The following is a 21,815-nucleotide window of genomic DNA, read 5'->3' on the forward strand; positions in this document are numbered from 1 at the left end:
CACACTAGCTATCCAAGCAGGCAGTCATTGCTGGTCTGGGATCAGGACGCCTCGCTTGACCTCAGGAAACGGGCCTGGTGCAGGATGAGATGAGGAGAGGGAGGCTGTCAGCTTTTCCGAAGAGTGATGTAAGGGTGGGGAGAAGCAGACGGGCTCACAGACACAGTGCTTGTGTTTCTTGCCCTGTGGGATATGATGGGCCTCTCTGTACCTTACAAGGTGTTTCGACGTTATGGGCTGGACACTCACATTTCTCCTTGCCAGGTTCCCCACTGCGCGCCTGTTGTAGTGTTTGATATACAGTGCAAATAGGCAATGCCGACTGATAATTATATTTTGGGATTTTATACCCTAAAGGGATTAATTAATATTGATTGAGGCAGAATCCCTCGCTTTGTAATTATTTTTTTTCTTTTTAGTAATTTCACAGTACACCCGCTTAGCTATTAAAACCAGGAACTGCTCATAAGCACAGCAGGAATCTTTATTTTTCATTTTTCTTAATTGATCCCTGGCTATCTCAGCAGGGTGTGAGGGTCGGATTTCTTGGCAGGATTCATGGGGCCTGGTTTGAGTTCTGAGGCGTGCGGGTGGCCGCCTTGCAGGCAAGCCTTGGAGATCATGTCACTGGACACCATTTCCAGAGATGCATCTGCAGACTCCGGTGGAGGGAGCCCCATTCCTGTCTCATGGCGCCCCGGCACTCTTAGACAACCTGCTTGCCACAGCCTGGGGCCCCGGAACTCTTATGCTTCGTTTCTACCAACACAGAGCCGGTGCTGGGTTGGTTCTCGTTTGATGCCTTTTGAGATTCCTGCCCACGTTTCCAACGGTTTTGAAAAAGAACGGAACGGAAATTCCAGGTGGAAGTGAGAGTAAAGGTTCATATGTATTCCTCTTTTTAGATTTATTTTGATCTGCTTCAGATTCAGACAGTTTTTATAAGCTGTTGAACTGAACAAATCAGCTCGTTCTTCCTGCAATAGGCTCCAGTCCTCCAGTGGCCTGTTTTCTTACTTTCACCTTGTTTTTATGGCGACTTCAGTGGTTATTCTGACACTAAGGAAGACAGGTTGAGCTCCATGGGTGTGCTGTGTTGCCTTTTGGCTTCCACACTGCCCCAGTGCCCCAGTAGCCCTATGGCTGGTCTCTAGGGTCTCACTCGTGGTAACTGCAGAGGAGAGGCCAGTCTGCACTCTGTGGAAAGACCTTGCCTTGGAAGCAGCCTGATGGTGCTCCTTAAAACCTTCATAGCAGCAAGTTGCCCTTGTAGAATTTTAAAGCCGTTATTCCCTGAGGTCGTCCCTGCCTGGGACACATTTATTATCCACCCTTAGGTGTGTCTCCTCTGAGAGAGGTCTTTCATATTTGTTTCAGTTGAAGGAAAGCCCCCAATGACTGGCTGCGTGTTTGCTGTTCTTACGTTATTCGACCGGACATAAACCTGGCAAGTAGAAAGGTCACAATGACATCAGTGGCAGGCTGTGTAATGGTCAGCGGTGGCGCTAAGTGTCCAGGCTGGCTGAAAACCCCCTTTTATCTATCACACGTTCTCTCTTTGCTCACTGTTTGACATCATTCTCTTTATTTAGTAGCTGTCTTGTGCTTGTACATCCCAAACCTGTTTTCACAGGTGCCCTGATCTTGGGGTCTCTGCCTCCAGCCTAATCGCTATGCCGGGTAGCACACTTTACCATAAGGATCCAGGCACAAGTTAAATGCTCCAAGAGCACCTGAAAGACTCATGGAAACATCTGGTGAATGGGCAGTTGTTTCTTGACTGTTGTATCGTTTCTGCGTCATGAAGTGCTTGGAAAACAAAATGAGTCTATTTTGTACTTGAAAATTAGTTCTACCATAGGTACAAAGTGCTGCTCTGGGCACGGACCTTGAGACGGTGATCTGCTTATCTCAAACTTGAGTTTAAAGGACCGACTAACAGGGTTCTCCTTTTAAAAATGTGTCGTAAAAGATTTTGTAATAGTTTTCATGGTCATAATTATTTGGGTTGTCACTGCCACTGCCTGGTTCATTTTGATTTGAATGATGCGTAAGTAAAGGGGAGAAGATCCAAAGCCTTTGCAGAGCAGTAAGCTTCTGATAGCGGCGTTTTAGCTCTCTGTGAGCCTGTAGCTGTGAGATTTTCATCTTTATTTAGGTGCGGAGGGGAAAACGGTTTGCATGGACCACACCTGTTCTGCTCTGCTGTGCTCTGGGCTGCGACAGGAAGGCGGGGCCCCAGTGTGGGGAATTTCGGGTGACTTGTCTGCTGTGTGATCAGTGAGTCATATAGCTTTGAGGCCATGAGCTCATTCTCCACCGATCGCGTCCTGGAGCAGCACAATCCTGCGCTTTGTGAGCGCATGCGAGTTCGTTAGGGCTGTGACAGTTGAGTCCTTTCAATGGGCTTTGATGACTGCAGCAAGGCTCCTGGACATAAACATGGAACCGTCAGCTGAGGAGGTGCAGTGACCCTCGCATGCACTGTGGCCAGTGAATGTCAGGGATTTATATAGTCAATTAACACCTTAACACGTGGTTATTAAAAGATATCAAAGAAACAGTAAGTGTTTCCCGGTTAGAATTTACATTTATATAGTAGGAGATTTTGTCCATAGTGACATACAAGTGAGGATCGAAGAGCAGCCAGTGTCCGTGGAATAATTGGGGTCATGGGTCTTATTCAAGGGCCTATAAGTGACATCACTCTGACAGCCACGAGATTTGAACCGGCAACCTTCTAACCACAAGCACAGAGCCACACGCATATAGATCAGAACTACAGGGCTTGAATCGTAGGCCTGTACTGTACACAACAACCATGTAGTCCTGCTATCCGTATGACAGCGCACAGGGACGGCACTCAGTGGGTGTCACATGATACCTGTTTGCACAGGGATCCAGAGCAATGACATCATGCCCAAGGTATGTCAGCTGTGCATGGCGCCTGCATTACATCACTGATGTAAGTACATATTAGTTGCTTGTTACCAACGCCTTGACAACAACAGTAACAAGAGAGATATGACACTTCTCAGTCCAGTTTTAGCCGGCTGTAAATCACCCCCCCCCCCAAGCTTGTTCTTAACCTCCACCAGCCCCCTCTCCTTTTCTTGCCATGCCCTCTCCCACCCCCTGCAGCTCCCGATGGGGCAGTAGCATTTCTTGCTTTGATGCCATGACAACGGTGTCAAGTACCATGTCCATTCAGGGCTAGGTCCATTCCCCCCGGCTTCTTACTGCTCCACATCTCACCATGTGGGGAATGAATCCCAGAACCACCTGTTCACTACCTCTGACCCCAGTGCCAGAACACAAGGGTTCAATCAGCTACCCCCACTGACCCCCCCCCCCAGCCTCTATACTCCATTAATTCAACCTTGACAGATGTACTACACAGACCCAAATGATCCAACGGATAGCTCTTGGAATCATTTGACACCCAGATTAGGAGGCTCTATTGGACATAGCGTGTGAAAGAGGCCCCATGCCTCAGTAGGCTCAGTGAAGCAGGCCGGCTGTAGCAGCAGGGGCGTGACGCTCTACTGTACAACAACGGCGTCTCCGCAAAGCTTTCCGGGGATGTCGCTGCTGGCCCATCTACAGCTGGGTGAATATGAAGCAAACTCATTGAGTTTGGCTATTGGAGATAAATAGAATTTCTGTCAATGCTTTTGTCACCATATTGTCAACATTTTTGTAGTATACTGTATACCCTTCCCACAAGGCATTGGCATTTTTTTCACTTTTACTACTGTTGTGATACAGTTATTGCTGTTATGTAGATTTCAGTAGTAGGTACAGGTACTTCAAAGTCAGATTTTAAGGTCCAGGATGGAACTGTGGATTCTGAAGGAGACATTAGGCTGTGATTCATACATTAGATTATCGTTATTGAGGTTATTCAGCACACTGAAGGAACTTTGGGTCATTTTATTTCTTGTTATAACTGCCTGTGCCAAAGAAATGTTTGTATTATTTGTGTCACATAGGCTTCTACTTGACATATTTTGGTTGTGCCACCGCTTACTGTCCTAAAGGGAGTGTTAGAGTCTCGGAACGCCCAGCAATGAGCCATTAGCACCCAGAGGCAGCCGTAGACCCGCCTCCTCAGGAATTGGTTTGCATGCTTTCGTCTGTTTGTTGTTGGTGCTGTTTTTGTTTTTTTACTAACAAGTAGAAGACTAACTGCTCCAACTTTTCCCAGTATTTTCTAGATACTGTTTGCACCGCTCTGTCTGTTTTCTCATGGGACTGCACACCGGTGTCTTGGGTAGTAACAGACCCAGGATGCATCCTAGTCTGGTTTACTGCCTTTGTTTTCACCCCCCTCTCAGAGTAGCAGTCCCAAACGCCACCATTCAGAGGTCAGAACAGCTGGTCTTAATGCATGTCCATCCCCATTAAAGCCCTTTCATATTGGTGCATGCTGAGGAACCTCAGGGTCTCCTTCAGAGCTTTGCAGGTGATGTGCTGCAATCTTCAGTTCATTTTACATGTGAGCTGACAGAATTTGAAATCCGGGACCTCCTCTTTGGTCTCTAGCCTCACTGACCCCCCCGGCCCCCCACAAATAAACCATGTTGTAATGGATTCCAGTTCACGACTGAAATGTACTCCTGTCCAAAACAGGGCGGCTCATTAGGGATGTGGCAGTACATATAAGGCTACTTGGATGGGTAACTTGAAGCGATACACCTTAGCTTCGTGCTCTGGGGTTATCCTATAGGCCTGGAGATCTGGAACTGGACAACACCTGATGTTCATACGTATTTTGGTCTTTTTGTCTGCCTGCATCAGCAGCACCTCATCTCTGCCCGGGAGGATCAACCTGTGCTTGGTGCACTCCTCCGCGGCAGCTCAGCGTTCTGGCCGGCGCTCACCAGCCCCGTTGAGCCACGCTAAGTTGCTGGTGACTGCCGGCTGGTTGTGGTTTTGTTTGTATACACGGCGAGGCGGCCCAGCGGCTGCCCGTGTAGAAATAGAAGCAGAAGGCGCAGTGACGCTTGTACCTATTTACGGCTCCCGCTGACACATGGCCGCGCCAGATAATTTAAATGATGTGAGACGCCCCCCCCCCCCCCCCACACCTCACAGCCTCTAATTAGAGCTGGAATTCTAGCTCATGCTGCTTCGCCCAGGATCTCAGAGTCTGTCTATCGGATTACACCGAGTCTCGGGGGGCCTCCCAGGAACAACCTTGAAAAGGGCTGTGGGGAGGCGGCCAGAAAACGGTGCAGTGCAGCAGTGTGGCCAGCAGGATGTGCTAATGCTGCCGGTGACATTTCTGATTGGCCTCGTAATTGTAATTATTGTAGTAATAAAGTCCATTCAGAAGAGCCAGCAGGAAATTAAAATGAATCCCGCTTATTATTCAGATGCATTATCACACTGTAATCTGTCAGTATGCCCTTGGTCTAGCTGCTCTATGGGGGCCCTCTGTGGAACAGATGAATAATAGCGGACTGACTGAATATTGGTTACCTTCCTTGACCACAGTTCATAAGTATTGCAATTAAAGATTAGCTTTGTGATCTACACCCATCCGACATCAATAAATGTAATTAAATGTGCTGTTCTTTGCTGTGGAGGTCCAAATCTGAGCTTTGCAATATTTTTGGAAGTAGCAGTTGCATTTGGAAGTTTGAACATAAAACTTTACACGTTTTTTTTCTTTTCTTTTTAATGATCACACCGGCCGCAGGCTGGCTTTTGCCCAGGTCAGCATTAATAAAAGTTCCTACGTTTGCAGCAGAACTAATTATGCGAAAGTTGAGCTTAACAGCCATTAAAGATCCTTGTAAAGGTTATGTGTGAGGCCAAGGTTACGTGTGAGGCCAAGGTTACGCTTTGCCTGTGATTATCTGATCTCACTCCTCTGCCTCCGTGTATCACAGTCTGGCTGGGCTGTGAAATGGCGGGGGTGGGGGGGGGGGGTGCAGCGGCGTTCCTGCAGCTGCCTCCATGTCATTTCCTACTTTCGGTTACTGCGGAGCGTCCAAATAATGCTGTGAGGTGCAGGGAACAGGGGATGCTTCTTGGCGCTGCTGAGGTTTGACTCCTCCTGGGCAGCTCTGCATTGAAGAGTCAGATCCTGTTGATCTTGTAACCCATGTACCTCACCACCGAAAAATCTGCCTCTGACTTCCTCCGGCTCCGGGGAGTGTTAAATGCATTGTTTTGCTGATTACCTGACATAAAGCCACAGGAATTCCTGCTACGACAGGAAATTTTTTTCTAAACTTTCCTGAAGCACCGTAAACCTTCAGTGGCTCTTGGAGGTCGTGGGTCTGTGTGCATGGCATGCGGCGACCCGAACAGTGCCGCTGTTCCTTACCATAGTGCTCCCCGGTGACTTGCATGCCCCCAGTATGGCTTCCTGCTCCCCAGCATCTCAGGGCACCTGCATCTGGAAAGATCCTCTTCCCCTGGCTGCAGTGAGACATGACATCTTCATCCCCTGCAGCTCCAACCTGCACAGCCTTCAGCCCAGGCACTGTGCAGCCACAGGGGGTCACAACTGTGTGGCACAGGCTGCTTCGGGGCACTTGGACTTTTCTGGAGATCCAGGAAGCTGTTATTAGGAAGTCGAAGGGGAATTCAAGTGTGAATAAGATCGCGCTGCCTGACCGAAAGTGATCCGACAGGCACAGAAGATGCAGTGGCATCATGGGGAAGGAGCACTGCCCCCAGAGGCTGAGAGACATTATTGCAGTCTGGCTTGCAGTGTCATTAGGCTTCTGAGTGGGACTCAAACCATATATGTTGCGGTGTAACAGAGAGCAGCAGGGATGGCCAGTGTCACAGAACTGCAGGCTGCATCAGAGAACTGGAGAAAAGAGGCTGCTAACCGGCTAGAAGACGATAACCCAGCGTGAACAGGAACACTGTGCTCTGTGTCGATTCCTCGCTGGGCCTCCTTCACTGGGTTAGCGTAGGAGCCTCATCTGCCAGTCTGTCAGCCTGCAGGCAGGCCCCGAAGGTGGCCACATATTTGTGTGGTGAGTAAGGAATGCGGTTACATGCCTGACGCATTAGCTAGGACTGAGAGTGAGCGAGAGCGAGAGAGAGAGAGAGAGAGACAGGGGCTGCTCACGGCAAATGAGCTCATTCACTCGCTGAGCGCTGAAAGGGAGCACAGCTCTGAGTGCACAGCACAGAGGGAGGGGCCAGGAGGTGTGTGAGAGAGAGAGGAGCTGGGAGACAATAGGGAGCCACCGTAGCCGGAGTGCGAGGGAGACGCCGAGGCAGTGCAGCTCCGGCCCGAATCGCCTCACCGCTGCGGGGGGGGGGGGGCACATTGCAGAGGTCCTTTTTTTGTTGCATCTTTCACGAAGTGGAAGGTCTTTTCCCCCCTTTTTTTGGAGGGTTTTTTTTTTGTCTTTTTGTGAGTGGGGGGTGCACTGTGTGTGGATGCCGGTGGACATGGTCATCGCCCCCACCGGCGAGGGACGCTTCTGGCAGGAGATGCACGAGAGCGAGATGAAGCTCAAGATCCGGGTGCGGAGGATGAAGGAGGGTCGGGAGCTGCGAGGTTCGTGTGGCAGGCGGGGGGGGGGGGGGGGGTGTTGAGTCTCCCATTTATTGTCATTTGTCGATCTGTGATGGGCACTGCAGCCCGCATGAGCAGCAGTGCGTGAGGAAACAGTGGCAGCCGTTTCGATGGAGATGCCTGTAACCGTGCCCTGCCACGGGCACTGATGCCATGCCGCCCTCTCCCGTGTCACCAGTCACCCCCAGCTGACCTGCACAGCTCCTCTGCGTTTGGTCCTGATGGCTCTGAGGAGCACCCAGCGAGCAATCAGCCGCATCCCTGAGAAAATCACACCAACCGGGCTGAGAGATCAGAAACCGTGTTGGTCGGGGGGGGGGAGATTGGTCTCCTACCTCCTAATAAAGCTCCCTAGGAGAGCAGTGCAGTATTTGGAGGGAGTCTGAGAGTTTAAGCATTTGCACCTGCGTTACGTTTGACTCTCGTCGTGGCCCCTCTGTTGGTTATGGCTGTTGTGTCAATTTCCAGGGATAAAAAGTATTTTATTATAATTATCATATTATAATCATGCAGTGGCTGACTGGAGGATAAGTGCAGCACAGAAATGTCCTTTTGCAGTGGAATAGGGGAGGAGGCAAAGAGCCTTACTGGGGTCCAGCTTGTTCTACAAACAGCAGCTCGTTGTGCTTTGCTTTTCATGAAAAATATTAGCGATCCTCATCTGTCATTGTTATGGAGAAATTGATCTGCGGAGTCTTTCTTTTTTACAATAGCGCCCCCTGCAGGGTTAAGAACACCCATTTTAAGTAACATTAAGTGTTTTCTCTTGAAGAGACAATGACATACTGCATTACAGTCAGTGTCTTTAGGGAAAATATAATCACTGAATAATTTAAATAATAATTGAAACTAGTATTTCAATACATTTATACTGATATGTGGATAAATTTGTTTGTGATGTGTGTTGGTGTGAAATGTATTTCCATGCATTCAGAGCATTGTCAGCAGTGAGAGTGTGAGGTGGCACATTATTAGAAAGGTGCTCATTGTTGAAGCACTGTAAGGTTTGCACAGTTTATCTAGTATCTAGGATCATTGTCAAAATGGGTGAATGCAGTGAAAATTAAAATCTCACTGTGCAGTTGTTTTTCTTCATTTAGGTGGAATTAACTTCCTTTAATGATGACACATTTAGCATTTAAAATGGTATTTATTTGGCAACAACAGATGAAAATGCTATTATGACATGTGCCTCTTTCCACTGAGGAGCTCATACAGAGCAGTAAAGAGTGGAGTTGTGGGGCGTGCCTGGGCGCTATAGGATCCTACTGGTGATGGTTCCGGTGCATTGTTTATTGAAGAAGCAGGCTGCATTTTGATTGGCTGTTTTGAGATGACCTAAATGTGTGCCGGAGTGATCTAAAGCATTAATGGGCCTCTCACAGACTGTCCCTGAAGTCTTTCATTCATTGTCCAGGACTGTTTTCCTTGGCAGCGCTGGGGAGGGAGTTAAAGGGAGTGGCTCTGCCCCAGGGGCCGCAGCCTACAGAGCTCTTTCATAAGTGCTGGAAACAGGAAGTCCGCTTCCGCGGCACAGTGACCTCCTTTCCCTTGGCTTTCACCCCTTTGCTGCCCTCAAAATAAGCACAGTCACACTTGAGGTTAGAATCAGGGCAGGAACTGAATCGGACCTTTTCTGTTCCTCATGGCAGCTTTGTGAGGCCGTCTTAACTGCCGGCTGCTGGTTTTATAAACGTCATTGTGTAGAAGTGTCATTCAGTGTGACCATGCAGACGCTCGCTGCAGACCACACGTGGCGTGCAAGACAGGGGGGACTTTGCAGTGACGTATGTCTGTCTGCAGGGAGGTGGTCGTGTGCATTGTGGGGAAGCATGGGGCTCAAGCCTTGGCTTATGTCCCTTGTTTCCACCGTGCAGAACTCTTACTTCTGCTGGAGCGGTCCTTTACACTGCTTTTCTTGGGTGGGATGCCACATTCTGCCACTGGTAGAAGTGACAGCCATGCCTCTTGTTTCCATGGTGACTATTCATATGGAGGTCATGTGATGTACAGCTCCAAGTCCAATGACTGAGGCTCCATTGTGCGGCTATGACAGAAGTACTGTTCTGGCACTGAGAGAGTACCCAGCCCAGGGGAAAGAGGTGGACGTGCAGCGTTACCAATTAAGGCTGAGTGTTGACAAAATATTGTATGAATTTGTAGAATTTGGGTTCTTTTCAGCCAGACAGGATGATGAACTTCTATATTTGCCCAAATGTCTTGCAGTAAACTAGGCACTATTTTTGGATTCCTAAACAGACTTCCAGGACTCTTGTAAAGTAAACCTCATCTTGTTATTAAGGCTTACGATTCTCTTCCATAATGACTAATAGCATTTGTATGCTGTTGCATGAAGATAAATTGCATTTGTAAAGGATTAACACTGTGATAGTTCAGCCAGATATCTTCCCGGTTTAGACTAGCTGCGTGATGTGTGTCGATGTTTGTTTGCCCATTCCCCCTCCCCCTTCCCCCCTACCCACAACATAGGTTGTTCTTTATTTAGCCACTGTACAGTCCTGGCTACAGCTTTGTGGAATATTTCCACTCGATGACTTAATTACTCCATGCATAAGCTCATGTAAGTTCCATTTCAGTTTTTTGCGATTTTGTTTTTGTTTGTTTTTTTTAAATCACACAGTTATTATCCGCATCCCAGCATGGGATATAACCGGAATGGGATGCCACTGCATCTCAGGCACCACACACAATTTTATACACTCTGGGGAATTTAGAGATGCAATTTAGCCTAATTGCATGTCTTTGGTCTGCACAGGAAAACCAGACTACCCAGACACTCGCATGACACATGAGAACATGCAAACTCACACACACACACACACGTGCACACAGGAGACTGGCTTTATGTCACCCTGTTGGGGTTCTGGTATCATACAGGAGCAGTATTTAGGAGCGAGATGACGGGCAGATCATCCTGTATGTTTCTGCATTTGCTCTCCTCTCTATACGGTTACTGTGGGGCTCCTGGGTCTCACTGAACCTTAAGAGCTCACGGCTTTCCCAGCTTCCCCCGGAGCTTTTCTTGAATTGTGTGACATCACCGTCAAGTAATCATCACAGTAGGGATAGAAGCCCGTTGTGGATGTAATCGACTTAAATCCCTGTAAACCGCCATTGACTGTGTCTAAAAAAAGACAGTTTGAAGTGCAGTGCTGAAATGGATCGGAGTGGTGTGGGAAGCGAGGCCCTGGCTCAGGGCAGGTCCAGGGGAGGGTGCAGCCAAAGAACCTGTATGTCAGCATGTGCGTGGGGACACGATCGCCCTCGTCCAAAACCGACAAGGCAAGATCCTGCCTGTCGACCAGTAATGTTGAGAGATGATGTCATGCCCTATGGCAGCTGCCATTAATAGCTGGGAATGGGCAAGGTTTACTGCTCTTAAAGGGCCAGTCACCGGAATAGCACTAGGAGCCCGTAGGACAGTGCTGTAACTCTACCTAAAAACCGGTTTTACCATCTTAGTCGAGTATGTTTATTCATGTTTATTGAAGTCTTAAAAGGCTGGGTAGTGAAAAGCAAATGTCAGAGTTCTGTAAAAAAAATATTAACAATTGTACTGTACATTTCTCAGCACATCCCACTGAGCTGTAGGTTTGGGCTTATTCTGAATATCTTTCTGTTTTATGTAAAAATAACATGATTTGCATCATTGACTGGTTGTCGTTGTCAGTGGTATTCATTATGCAAACAGACTTACTCAGCCACAGGGCTAGTAGGTATGACCTCATGGGTATCACAGCCTCTCTGTTTGTGCACCTGCCTTACTAAATAGCCACTGATGAGGTAGTGTTTTCAAATACCTGTTTACTCTTACACATAGCCATTGTTGTTTAGAGGGCTTAACAAAGTAGAAGACTAGGTCTTAAAATGTCTTTAAGCTTAATTGGGGTTAAAAAAAAGCTTGTAACCAAGGCAAACAAACCTGAGTAATTCAAAACACTGAGGTAAGTAATTATTAAAACCACTGTTTATATCGAATGTCAGCCAGAGAGCTGGCTTCCGTAATGCCTGCAGCAGCTGTCTTCTGAGCATTTGCAGGCCCCCGTGGGAGTGGCTCTCAGGAAGTGGGGCCCCGGACCCCAGGCCAAGGGCCTCAAATGAAATTCTGTGTGACCCATCAGTCCAAGTCTCTGTGGATTTCCCCGTTTTGTCGTTTCTCCCAAAGATGTCACACCTGCCGTTAAATTCTTAGAAGTGACTTTAGTGTTTTTTTGTAAAACGTGCTTGCTTTTATCTATGACTTTATTCGCTTACATCATTGAATAAGATCTGGAATAGTGATTGTGCACAAATTAATTTTTTATAGCACAGGGCACATTTCACAGAAATGGATCTTATCTGCTTAGAGGTGCTGAGGACTTTGCTTGAGGAAGCCCTTTCGTGTCAGCGCAGTGTTTGCCTTTCTGGTTGAAATCGCGCTCACGTTCCCAGAATTCAGCTGCATGCAAATAGCACCAGTGAGTCACCCGATGACTCGTTTGTAAAATTACCTAACCTGACAATAACCCTTAAATGACTGCCGCTCCCTCACCTCATTGCTTCCAGTGTATTTCTGTACCATTACGTGGCTTAAGCCCGATCAGGATTTCCCTGGGGGACTTTTGGTGATATGACATTTACATCTGTCAACTGGAGCCCCAGCTATGTGCCCCGACCTGCAATGGAATTTAAACTTTTGCAAGCCGGGCTTTTTTTTCCTGTCATCAGTTATTGATAGATTATTCTAAGAAGAAACAGACACTTGATAGTTTTACTAGCAATGTTTGCATATGAATGCTATCTCTAGTTTCCCATGTCCTCTGGGATTAACGCTGCTTTTCTGCACCTGCTCTGCAGGGGGTTTTGCGGCCTTCTCCTCCTGCTTCCCCGGCCTCTGCGAGGGCAAACCCACTACCATCCTTCCCATGAGCCTTTCTCAGCCCTGCCTTCCGGTAGCCAACGTGGGTCCCACGCGCATCCTGCCCCACCTCTACCTGGGCTCACAAAAAGACGTCCTCAACAAGGTGAGGGGGGACCTAGGCAAGGGTTTATGGGCGCTGTGTCTTGCCTGTTTGCCCAGTCAAAATATCCCATGTGTGATTAATCATTTACAGCTGGTTTTACTCTGCAGTCTGTTGTTCGGACACATGCAATTAGTAGCAATGAAGAAGAGGTTTATTTCAAGGAGTTTTGTCAGTGTATGACTGTGCCTTGCTACACACCTTTGGGTGTACAGTTGCTGTGTGATTTCACATCAGTGGAATGAGGAAAAAGTGCCTTTTACAAAAATTATAATTAGTTGCCTTGCATGGAAAAACAATGCTTCATTTCGTAGAATGAACAAAAGAAAATTGAGCCTTTTGCCTTTTAAAATCCTTAAATTGACTAAAAATCCTATCATATTGCATAATGAATGACTGAGTTCAGGCCTATTGACTGTCTCTTTATTTGACTGTTTTTACCGCTTTTGCTTGCCGTCCAGTACGAGTACGCTGGAGAAGAAGCTTTGAGGTTAGGAGGGTTTATGCCTCATTTAAAGGGTGAGAATCGTAACAGAGGTGTCCCTGCTTCCAGGACCTGATGGCTCAGAACGGTATCACCTATGTGCTGAATGCCAGTAACACCTGCCCAAAGCCCGACTTCATCTGTGAGAGCCACTTCCTGCGGGTCCCCGTCAACGACAGCTACTGTGAGAAGCTCCTGCCCTGGCTGGAGAAGACCAACGACTTCATCGGTAAGGAGAATCTCCATCGCCTCCGTGTCTGTGGAAACCTGCTCACTGCTTCTTCTGCTTTCTGTGTCCGGTATCCAGCTCGCTTATAAACTGCTGTTTTTAAATGGTTTGACTCATGCTACTAAAAATTAGTTCCCATTAGGGCATTCTCTTGTCTGCTTTCTCTTTTTTTGATCATTTTTGTCTCTTTGTCTTTGTAGACAAAGCCAAAGTGTCCAACGGTCGAGTCATTGTCCATTGTCTGGCGGGAATTTCCCGGTCGGCTACAATCGCCATTGCTTATATTATGAAAACAATGGGCCTGTCATCAGATGATGCTTACAGGTAACTTCTTCCATGATTGCTTAGCCAAAATTCCTTGTTTTAGAGCTTTTGCTTCTTATAAACGATTTATGTATTGTATATAACCTTTTCAAGTAATGTAATATTTTTAATTGATTTGCGAATTGCAGTGTTAAAACTATTAAATGTGCTTGTAGCAGCTAGTTTGATTGTGTGCCCAAGTGCTGTGATTTTGAATCAAAATCTTAATTCTACTCTCTGATTCTCTATCTTGAAGGTTTGTGAAGGACAGGAGGCCCTCAATATCACCAAACTTCAACTTTCTGGGTCAGCTGCTGGAGTTTGAGAAGGGCCTGAAGCTCTTGAAGGCCTTGTCCTCAGTCCCCGGGAAGAACTTGATCGATCAGCTCGAGGAGGACCGTGAGCGTAAGCCCCAGGAAGGCAGTGGCAGGAGCACTCTTCTGGAGAGCAGACTCCATGACGCGGAGCCTAGGGTCCAGGAGATGGAGCCCAAAGCTTCTAGCCCTGCCTCGCTCCAGCAGGGCCTCAATGGCCTGCACTTGTCGTCAGAGCACATCCTGGACACCAGCCTCCTGAAGCGCTCTTTCTCCCTGAACATCCACTCTGCCTATAACCCGAGCCCCGGGCCCAGAGATGCCTCCAGCGTGGACAGCGAGCTCGTGGATGCAAAGAATGTGCCCAAGCTCTGCAAGCTGGACAGTCCGGGCAGCCTCAACGGCACCTGTCCATTCTCCCCAGTGACGGACAGTCCAGCCCTGCTGGAATCGACAAGCAGCGGGGAATCCTGGACGCGGCAGAAATGGAAAGGCGAAAGCGAGGGCAGCATGGGCAGCTCGTCGACACAGACGCTGAGCCTGAGCGTCGGCCGAGGCGAGGCCCCCCAGAAGAGCCCTGGCCTGGGCAGGAACCTGAAGGCCTCACTGCTCCTCAGCCTCCCCGGCTTGGGCTCCGGCCAAATGTGGACCAAGCACAGGGACCCGGCACAAGCCACCACCCCAGACACGCCCACGGGAGACGGCCCGTGGTATCTGGGCACTGACTCACCGGCTGGGGGGAGCAGCGTGCGTTTCGGGAGCAGCTCGGCCTACGTAGCCTTTAGCTGCAGCGGACTCCCCGGCGGCCGCGAGCCAGTGTGCCTGCGCGAGAAGCCGGGCCAGCGGCGGGATTCCCGGGCCAGCTGGCACGAGGACACCCCCGGCGGCGCCTCCGACAAACAGTTCAAACGTCGCAGCTGCCAGATGGAGTTTGAGGACGGCATGGCTGAGGCCGGCACCTGCGAGGAGCTCGCCAAGATCAGCAAGCAGTCCAGCTTCTCGGGCAGTATGGAGATCATCGAGGTGTCCTGACATACCAGCCTATGGACAAGAACTGTCTTCTTGTGGAGGGGGATGGGGTGGGGAGGGAGAGGAGCAAATGGGTTTATTTATAACATAGTTCTATTTTTTGTTAGTTTTGTTAGCATTTTTGGCTCGAAGGAATCTGAAAGAGCGGCGTTCCTGCTTTGTCTCTTAGCACAAGTGTGCAGAAGCCTAAAATGACAATGACACTGGCTGTCACTGATGCATACTGTAAATCGCACCCCCTACAGATCGCTCGCCTTCTGCAGGGAAATCCGCATGCTTCCCTCAGAGCAAAGGGGGACCCCCTTCTGCAGGACCGTGAAGGAAGCTTTGATCTGGCTTTCATTGTGTAACTGGTTGTGTCAGGCAGTGACACATGTCACGTTGACACGGGTGAGCCTGGCTGGGGACAGAACGTAAATGAAGGACTCTGTGCTGGGCAGGCCGCAAGCTAGCTAAATGGCAGCGAGCATGTGGCAAAACACACATAGAGCGCATATGCATTTAATAAATGCGAACGCGACGGATTCTTCCAGCAATGCCCGGTGGGCGGCCGCGCCGCAGAACTGACAATGCCACCGGTGGCTTGGAGGGCACCTGTGATGTGCTTGTGAGCGCTGAGCATGCTGGGAAATAACCCTGTGACCTTGTAGGTGGTGAGGTCACACGCGTGTAGTGAGAGAGTGCATGTGTGCGTGTGTGTCACAGCGCTGTTAATGCGCCTTTCTTGATAATTCATTTTAATTTACTTTATTTGTTCAGTCAGCGAGAAAAACTATATAAATATGGTGAAATCATGACGGTTTATTTCGGGTGTTTTTGAAACCAGAAATATACAAACTCAACTCAAGCAATACTTTTAATTATTTTTTTGATTCCTTTTTCTCTGTGTAACCAAGATGGACTTTAGGGATTTAGATAACTTCTAGCAATATCCCTAAAACAAAAATCCCAATGGAAATAACTGATACACGTACCCCTTCTCACCTAATCTTCAAAGCATGCATTTTCTTCTGGGAGATTCAGATTAAGGATGAATGACAAACCTTATACATGTGACCTTAGAGCGTTATGAGAGATTTATGGATTTTAATGAAAATGAATTAGAGCACATTATTTAAGCTAATTAGTGCACATTTATTCTGGGGGCTAAAGGATGTTTTAGGGGAACTAAAACGCCCCTAAAGCAGCGATGCTCTGGTTCTGATCTGTGTAACTTTCCCATGCATCTTTAAAATGAACCTGAAATCTTGAATGGACCCTGACAGCACATTTTAATCAGAACATGCTGTGGTGTCTTTTAGCCCTGTTGTCGGTGCAATACGATGCTATAGAACACCTTGGATCCCTGCTCCACAGAGCGGCTTCCAGCAAGCGATGCTACGTTACTCACTCGTGTTCAGCTCTGCCGTAGATAGAGTATTTTGATACAGAATAAAATCAGCCCCCATTTTGGCCTTATTATCCCTTTCATTATTCTTTCTTTATGAAAATGCACGAGGAAAGGATTTTATCATTACTAAAGTGAATGCAGTTACTCAAGTTGCAGTGTATATAAATTTATTTTTGATCCTGGTTGCATTTTCAAATGACGACCTTTGACCTTCTGTTTGTGCTGCTGAAAATTCAGACTTTGATTGACTGTGTGTCATTTTTCCTTTTTCTTTTTTCTTTTCTTTTCTAAGTATTTTGAAAAACATTGTTGTTACCATTATTATAATTATTATTTATAACCTATGTAATGAAATGATGCAGATTGTCTTGATTATAATAAATTGTCATTATTGATTTTTATCTTGTTGTAAATTGCAATGTAATTTTAAAAGAAAATTCTGATACCTTTGGCTGCTTGATGCAAAATACCTCAGGTTAAACTGAAAGGCTTTTCCTTCCCTTGTACCTGTTTTGTGAAAATGAAACAAAAACTCAAGCAAAAAGCCTCTTGTCTCTTTTTTATGTGGATAATTTGCAGGTCCCTATGGATGGATGAATGTCGGGTGGATGATCTTCGTTATAATGAGTTTAGCGTGATGATTTACCAATGAACATTCTGCATTTGAGTTATATGAAAACAATTCACATTGTCACTCATTATTCAACATTGAGATCTTGAGAGCCCTTCTAAACTTTAATAATGGTGATCACATATGTTGTGTAGAAAACATATGTAGTCAAATTTGTATATAGGAAATATAGTTAAATTACGTCCATTTGATCCCAGACTGGGTCATAAAAAAAACCTGTATGTTGCTGAATTCCAAATATAAGAAAACTAGTAATAGCAAATGGCATGGGGTGAGTCCATGTGGCTTTGACGATTGCAGCGCTCAGACAAAAGTGACGTCTCCTTCTGGATCAAGGGAACTCCTGCCCTGTAAAGACCAAATCCAGTTTTTCATCCACTCATCCTGGTCAGAATTTCATGCATGAATGGCTGCATGCTGTTTAAGCCAACTCAACTGCTCTATGACTGTTTTTTTAAATCACCCTTATTCTTTTTTCCTGGCTTAATTGTAGATCCGTGGTGATCTCGCACGCAAGTTTTTCGAGACTCTTTTGTTGGTGCAATCAAAGTCCTTTTTATCATTCTTTCATTCTCCATCGCTTATCCAGGGTTGAGTCACGGGGGCTGCAGTCTAAGCAAGGATGCCCAAACTATCCTCTCACAAGCCAGCTTCTCTGGGGGAATACCAAGGCGTTCCCATGCCAGCCAAGAGATATAATCTCTCCTTGGTCTGCTCAGGGGCCTCCTCCTGGTTAGACATGCCTGAAGCACCTCCCCAGGGAGCCGTCTAGGAGGCATCCTACATAGATGCCCAAACCACCTCAGCTGGTTCCTCCTATGTGGAGGTGCAGCGGCTCTACTTTGACTCCTTCCGAATGTCCAAGCTCCTCACCCTATCTCTAAGGCTGAGACTTGCAGAGAAAACTAATTTCTGCCATTTGTGTCTGCACGTTTATTCTTTTGGTCACTATACAGAGCTCGTTCCAGAGCTATATAAGATTTTAACAACTCTGAGCTATTAGTTAAGTTCTCTCCAAATGAGCTTGATGGGCCGAATGGCCTCGTCTCGTTTGTAAATTTCTTATGTTCTTAGGGCAGAATTTCTGGATGTATTTTATTGCATTCAAGAAGTTCAGAAAAAAATCATTCCAATTTTAGAGTGTTCTTTCTAGGTTGAAAGTACCAGTAGTACTTAATAAGAAGTACACATGAAAATGTGTGCTTATGTGATAAAGTATTAAATATGACCATTAAACTACCGAACCTACTAAAGACCCATTGCTTCCTATATGAAATTCACCGTCATAATCAGCCTGTCATGCACATCAATGAGAGATGCTCACAACTCTCCAGAAGTGATTAAGCACCAGGATCCCCTATCACAGAACATTATGTGTAAGTAGATGGTAGATGTGTTTATGTGCACATGAACTATTATTAGGTTGTCTCAGAGGTGAGTAATGTTACACAAAGTATTGTGGATCATTGTGGGGTTTCCTGTGTACCCAGATCACGATGATTAGGACCCTCCTCCTACTCAATATGCTGTAAAGTCTGAGTAGCTGACAGTGATTATGATTCATTTCTGACCATAAGTGGTGGGATGAAAGGACCTGGAAGAAAACTTTTCTTGGTATTTTATCTAAATTAGTACTCATGCTGCTTTACGAGGCTTTATGAGTTCAATGACTACCAAACTATTCCCAGAACTCTGACAATAATTAGCATAACAGTTGTGTTTAATGGTTATTTTCAGAATGTTTGAAGAAGTTCACATCAGTGGAAGATAATGTTATTCTAGACTTAACTTTGAAGTTTCTTTAAAACTGATCACAGTCCTTGTCATCTCTTACAAGGACAGCACTGTCAAGCTAAATGCACAAGCTATGTTTTCTACTAAGAGACTGGAAAAGCACACCCTTCAAAAGTGTCTGCGTTTTCAGCGTAAGAGGACACCGTGCAGTAATAGGATTAAAAGGAAAAAGACATAACTCAATGCCATTCTGGCTAGCTCAATGACTGCAGACTGAGCGATGATGCAAGTCATAAGACTCCTGGAAAAAACAAGAATCTGATAGCTAAGATGATGTTACAGGAATGAATGTCCTTTACCTGAAAAGTACCTCAGTCTAAATTCATCTCTAAAGCACTACAGAATTGATTTAGCTGTATAGTGCATATTTTGAATAAGCTAAATTTGACTATAAGTGTGTGTGGGGGGAGGGGTCGTGGGTCATGTATATATTACATTGTGGGGACCAAATGTCCTGGCATTGTGATAAAAACCAGTTATTTTGACTTTGTGGGGACCATTTTTCCGGTCCCAATTTTTTCAGTCCCCAGAAGAGGTAATTCAATTTAATAAAAATCTGTGACTGCAATCAAAAAGCCAAAAATGCCAGAAGACTTCGTTTTTTTTACTTATGATTAAGGATAGGGCTGAGTAGGGGTTATGGTTGTCATTGTTGGGCTTAGGGTTATCCCGTGGAAATGAATGGAAGGTCCCCTGTTAAATAGGTATGCCAACATGTGTGTTTGTGTGTGTGTGTGGAGAAAGAGAGACAGTGAGAGAGAGGAAGAGCTGAAGTATCTGGCCCAAGGAGACGCAGCGGCAGAGTAGCTGATTGCTAGCAGACGTGCGCAGGCCGTGTGTCCACCTGGCTGCTCTGCGCGAAGCTTATAAATGGAAACTGTTAGGATTGTTACGTCAATGCTGCGTTCCTCACTTTTCCACTTGCTTGAAGTGAGTGACTAATGCTGCTTTAAAATTAAACAGTTTTTCTCTCTGTCTCTTTTTTTTCCCTCCATTTCATCCTCCTGAACTCGCATAACCTGAGCCCTGCCAATGGGCCCAGCCTGCTTTGCGTTTGATGGCAAAAAGGGAAATCAGAGGAGCTATAAATATGGACGTGAGGGTGCGGCACTGCCAGAAAAGGTGCCAGCCAAAAGCAGGTAATCCCTCTGGAACTAAACCGCTGGGCATGCTGGGCAAGTTTATGTAGTGCTGCAGATGGCACATATTTCAATCTTACTTTCATTTGTAAAGTTACCTTCACCAGCATAGCAAGCAAGGCAGAGGAAGTAAGAAGCATAATTTATTAATGTAGGCAAACTGTTTATTTGGAGCAACGTGAAGAATTATTCATAATTATTTCATTTCAGTTCAGTTCAATTCTATATGGTACCCTTCCCAATACAGATAACACGATACACATTTATAGCAACTTAACATCAGTTACTTTTATAGAGTAATTTTTGTCTGCAGGGCTGCAGGTCACACTTCAGTATACCTAATTATATAATCCAGCATTATGCATTTGGGTGTCACCAGAGGTGATCTTCAGAGTGGAATCATAGTCTTCTTTTAAATGTTCTGTTGGGACTGCTTTTGATGATCAGCTGGTCTGTGCTGATGCTGTATCCATGGAGTGGTAGCTCCAGGGCTGGCAGGATGTCTGTATATGCTCAGGAAACCGGACTTTGATGATTATGATGGTAAATTATAAGCATGACTAATCCTGCACGTTAAGACGGAAATTCTGCTAGAATGATTTTCCCGCAGGCTTTTATGAATGGCAGGACTCTAAACTGAGGGGTTTAATGCTGCCACCTACTGTTAGATTCTGAAATTGCTCGTCAACAATTAGAATGAACACCCACGTTGAGAAATTCAAGTCATTCCTATCTCACGGAAGCCACTCATTTTTTCTTTAATGCCATACTCTTTTTGTTTTTTTGTTTTAAAGATTGAACGGCAGCTCTTACCTATGCCTAACTGGGATATGTTATGTACTGTATATTACATACATCAATAACCATTTTAACCATATAAACAGTAAATCAGTTTCATTTATACAATTTAAATATTTGTATTGTAGCACTGTACATATGAAATTTTACACTGTAGCCATTGAGTCAGACAGACAGAGAGCAGAGGGCAGATTATTAGCGATTGTGGGGCCCTGCTGTTCGATAGCCTTGTCTATTTCTGCCAAGGTGATGGCATCTCCTGCAGACAGATGCATATCCAATAACACAGTGTCTGCAGGACTGCATTTGCTGCTGAGGAAAGGGGATGGGAAGTACACCAAGGTCATACCCAGCTTTGTTGTTTCTTAATGTAATTTGGCATGTTGTGTTTTTTGTGAGGAATTCGTCTTTTTTGTCCATCCATTCAGCCGTCCATCCATCTTCTACACCCGCTTATCCTATGCAGTGTCACAGGGGTCTGGGGCCCATCCCAGAAGCTACAGGCACAAGGCAGGGAATGACCCAGGACGGGGTGCCAAGCCATCGCAGGCGCACACACCACGTTTACACGGTATCCATCTTCTACACCCGCTTATCCTATGCAGTGTCACAGGGGTCTGGGGCCCATCCCAGAAGCTACAGGCACAAGGCAGGGAATGACCCAGGACGGGGTGCCAAGCCATCGCAGGCGCACACACCAATCACACGCACAGCGGCAACACCAATTAATATTAACATGTTTTTGGACTGTGTACTGGAGTACAGGGAGCAAACCACACGAGGACACAGAGGGAACCTGCAATAATAATAATAACTATGTATATGTATATATCTATAGAGGAAGAAGAAGAAGAAGAAAAAACATCTTATGAAATGGGTTCTTCAAAGTACAGCACGCTTGTATATATAATTAATCATAATTGAAAAAAAAGCCTTTACTTTGAAATTTTGGTCTTCTTCTCTTGAAAATTCACGTACAGTTTTTCTTTTTTGGTCACATCATGCTAACCTAAGAGCGCCCTCGACACCGTTCTCCTCCCCCCACGTCACGAAAGTTAGGTACTCCAGTCTGAGACAGAGTGAAACTGACTGGCAAGTCAGCGCCACCTCAGAAGCCAGCACGCAAATTGG

The 21,815-nt window shown here is 46.3% G+C and overlaps 1 protein-coding gene across 4 annotated transcripts in view; it reads left to right on the plus strand.

Moving 5' to 3' along the window:
• Positions 1-16,866, plus strand: part of LOC111841061 (dual specificity protein phosphatase 8-like) — a 38,018-nt gene extending 21,152 nt beyond the window's left edge. For 3 of the 4 annotated variants that reach the window (XM_023806553.2, XM_023806561.2, XM_023806570.2), the window contains exons 4-7: positions 12,410-12,576; positions 13,127-13,286; positions 13,487-13,610; positions 13,846-16,866. In XM_023806553.2, the coding sequence (XP_023662321.2) occupies positions 12,410-12,576; positions 13,127-13,286; positions 13,487-13,610; positions 13,846-14,935 (1,541 nt within the window). In that variant the 3' untranslated portion in view covers positions 14,936-16,866. Of the gene's footprint in view, positions 1-6,756; positions 7,535-12,409; positions 12,577-13,126; positions 13,287-13,486; positions 13,611-13,845 lie in introns of those variants that run through there. The other variant, XM_023806577.2, reaches the window with a different exon arrangement.
• The last annotated feature ends 4,949 nt before the right edge of the window (positions 16,867-21,815 follow it).

This window comes from Paramormyrops kingsleyae, chromosome 11, assembly GCF_048594095.1.
Source record: "Paramormyrops kingsleyae isolate MSU_618 chromosome 11, PKINGS_0.4, whole genome shotgun sequence".
NCBI lineage: Eukaryota > Metazoa > Chordata > Actinopteri > Osteoglossiformes > Mormyridae > Paramormyrops > Paramormyrops kingsleyae.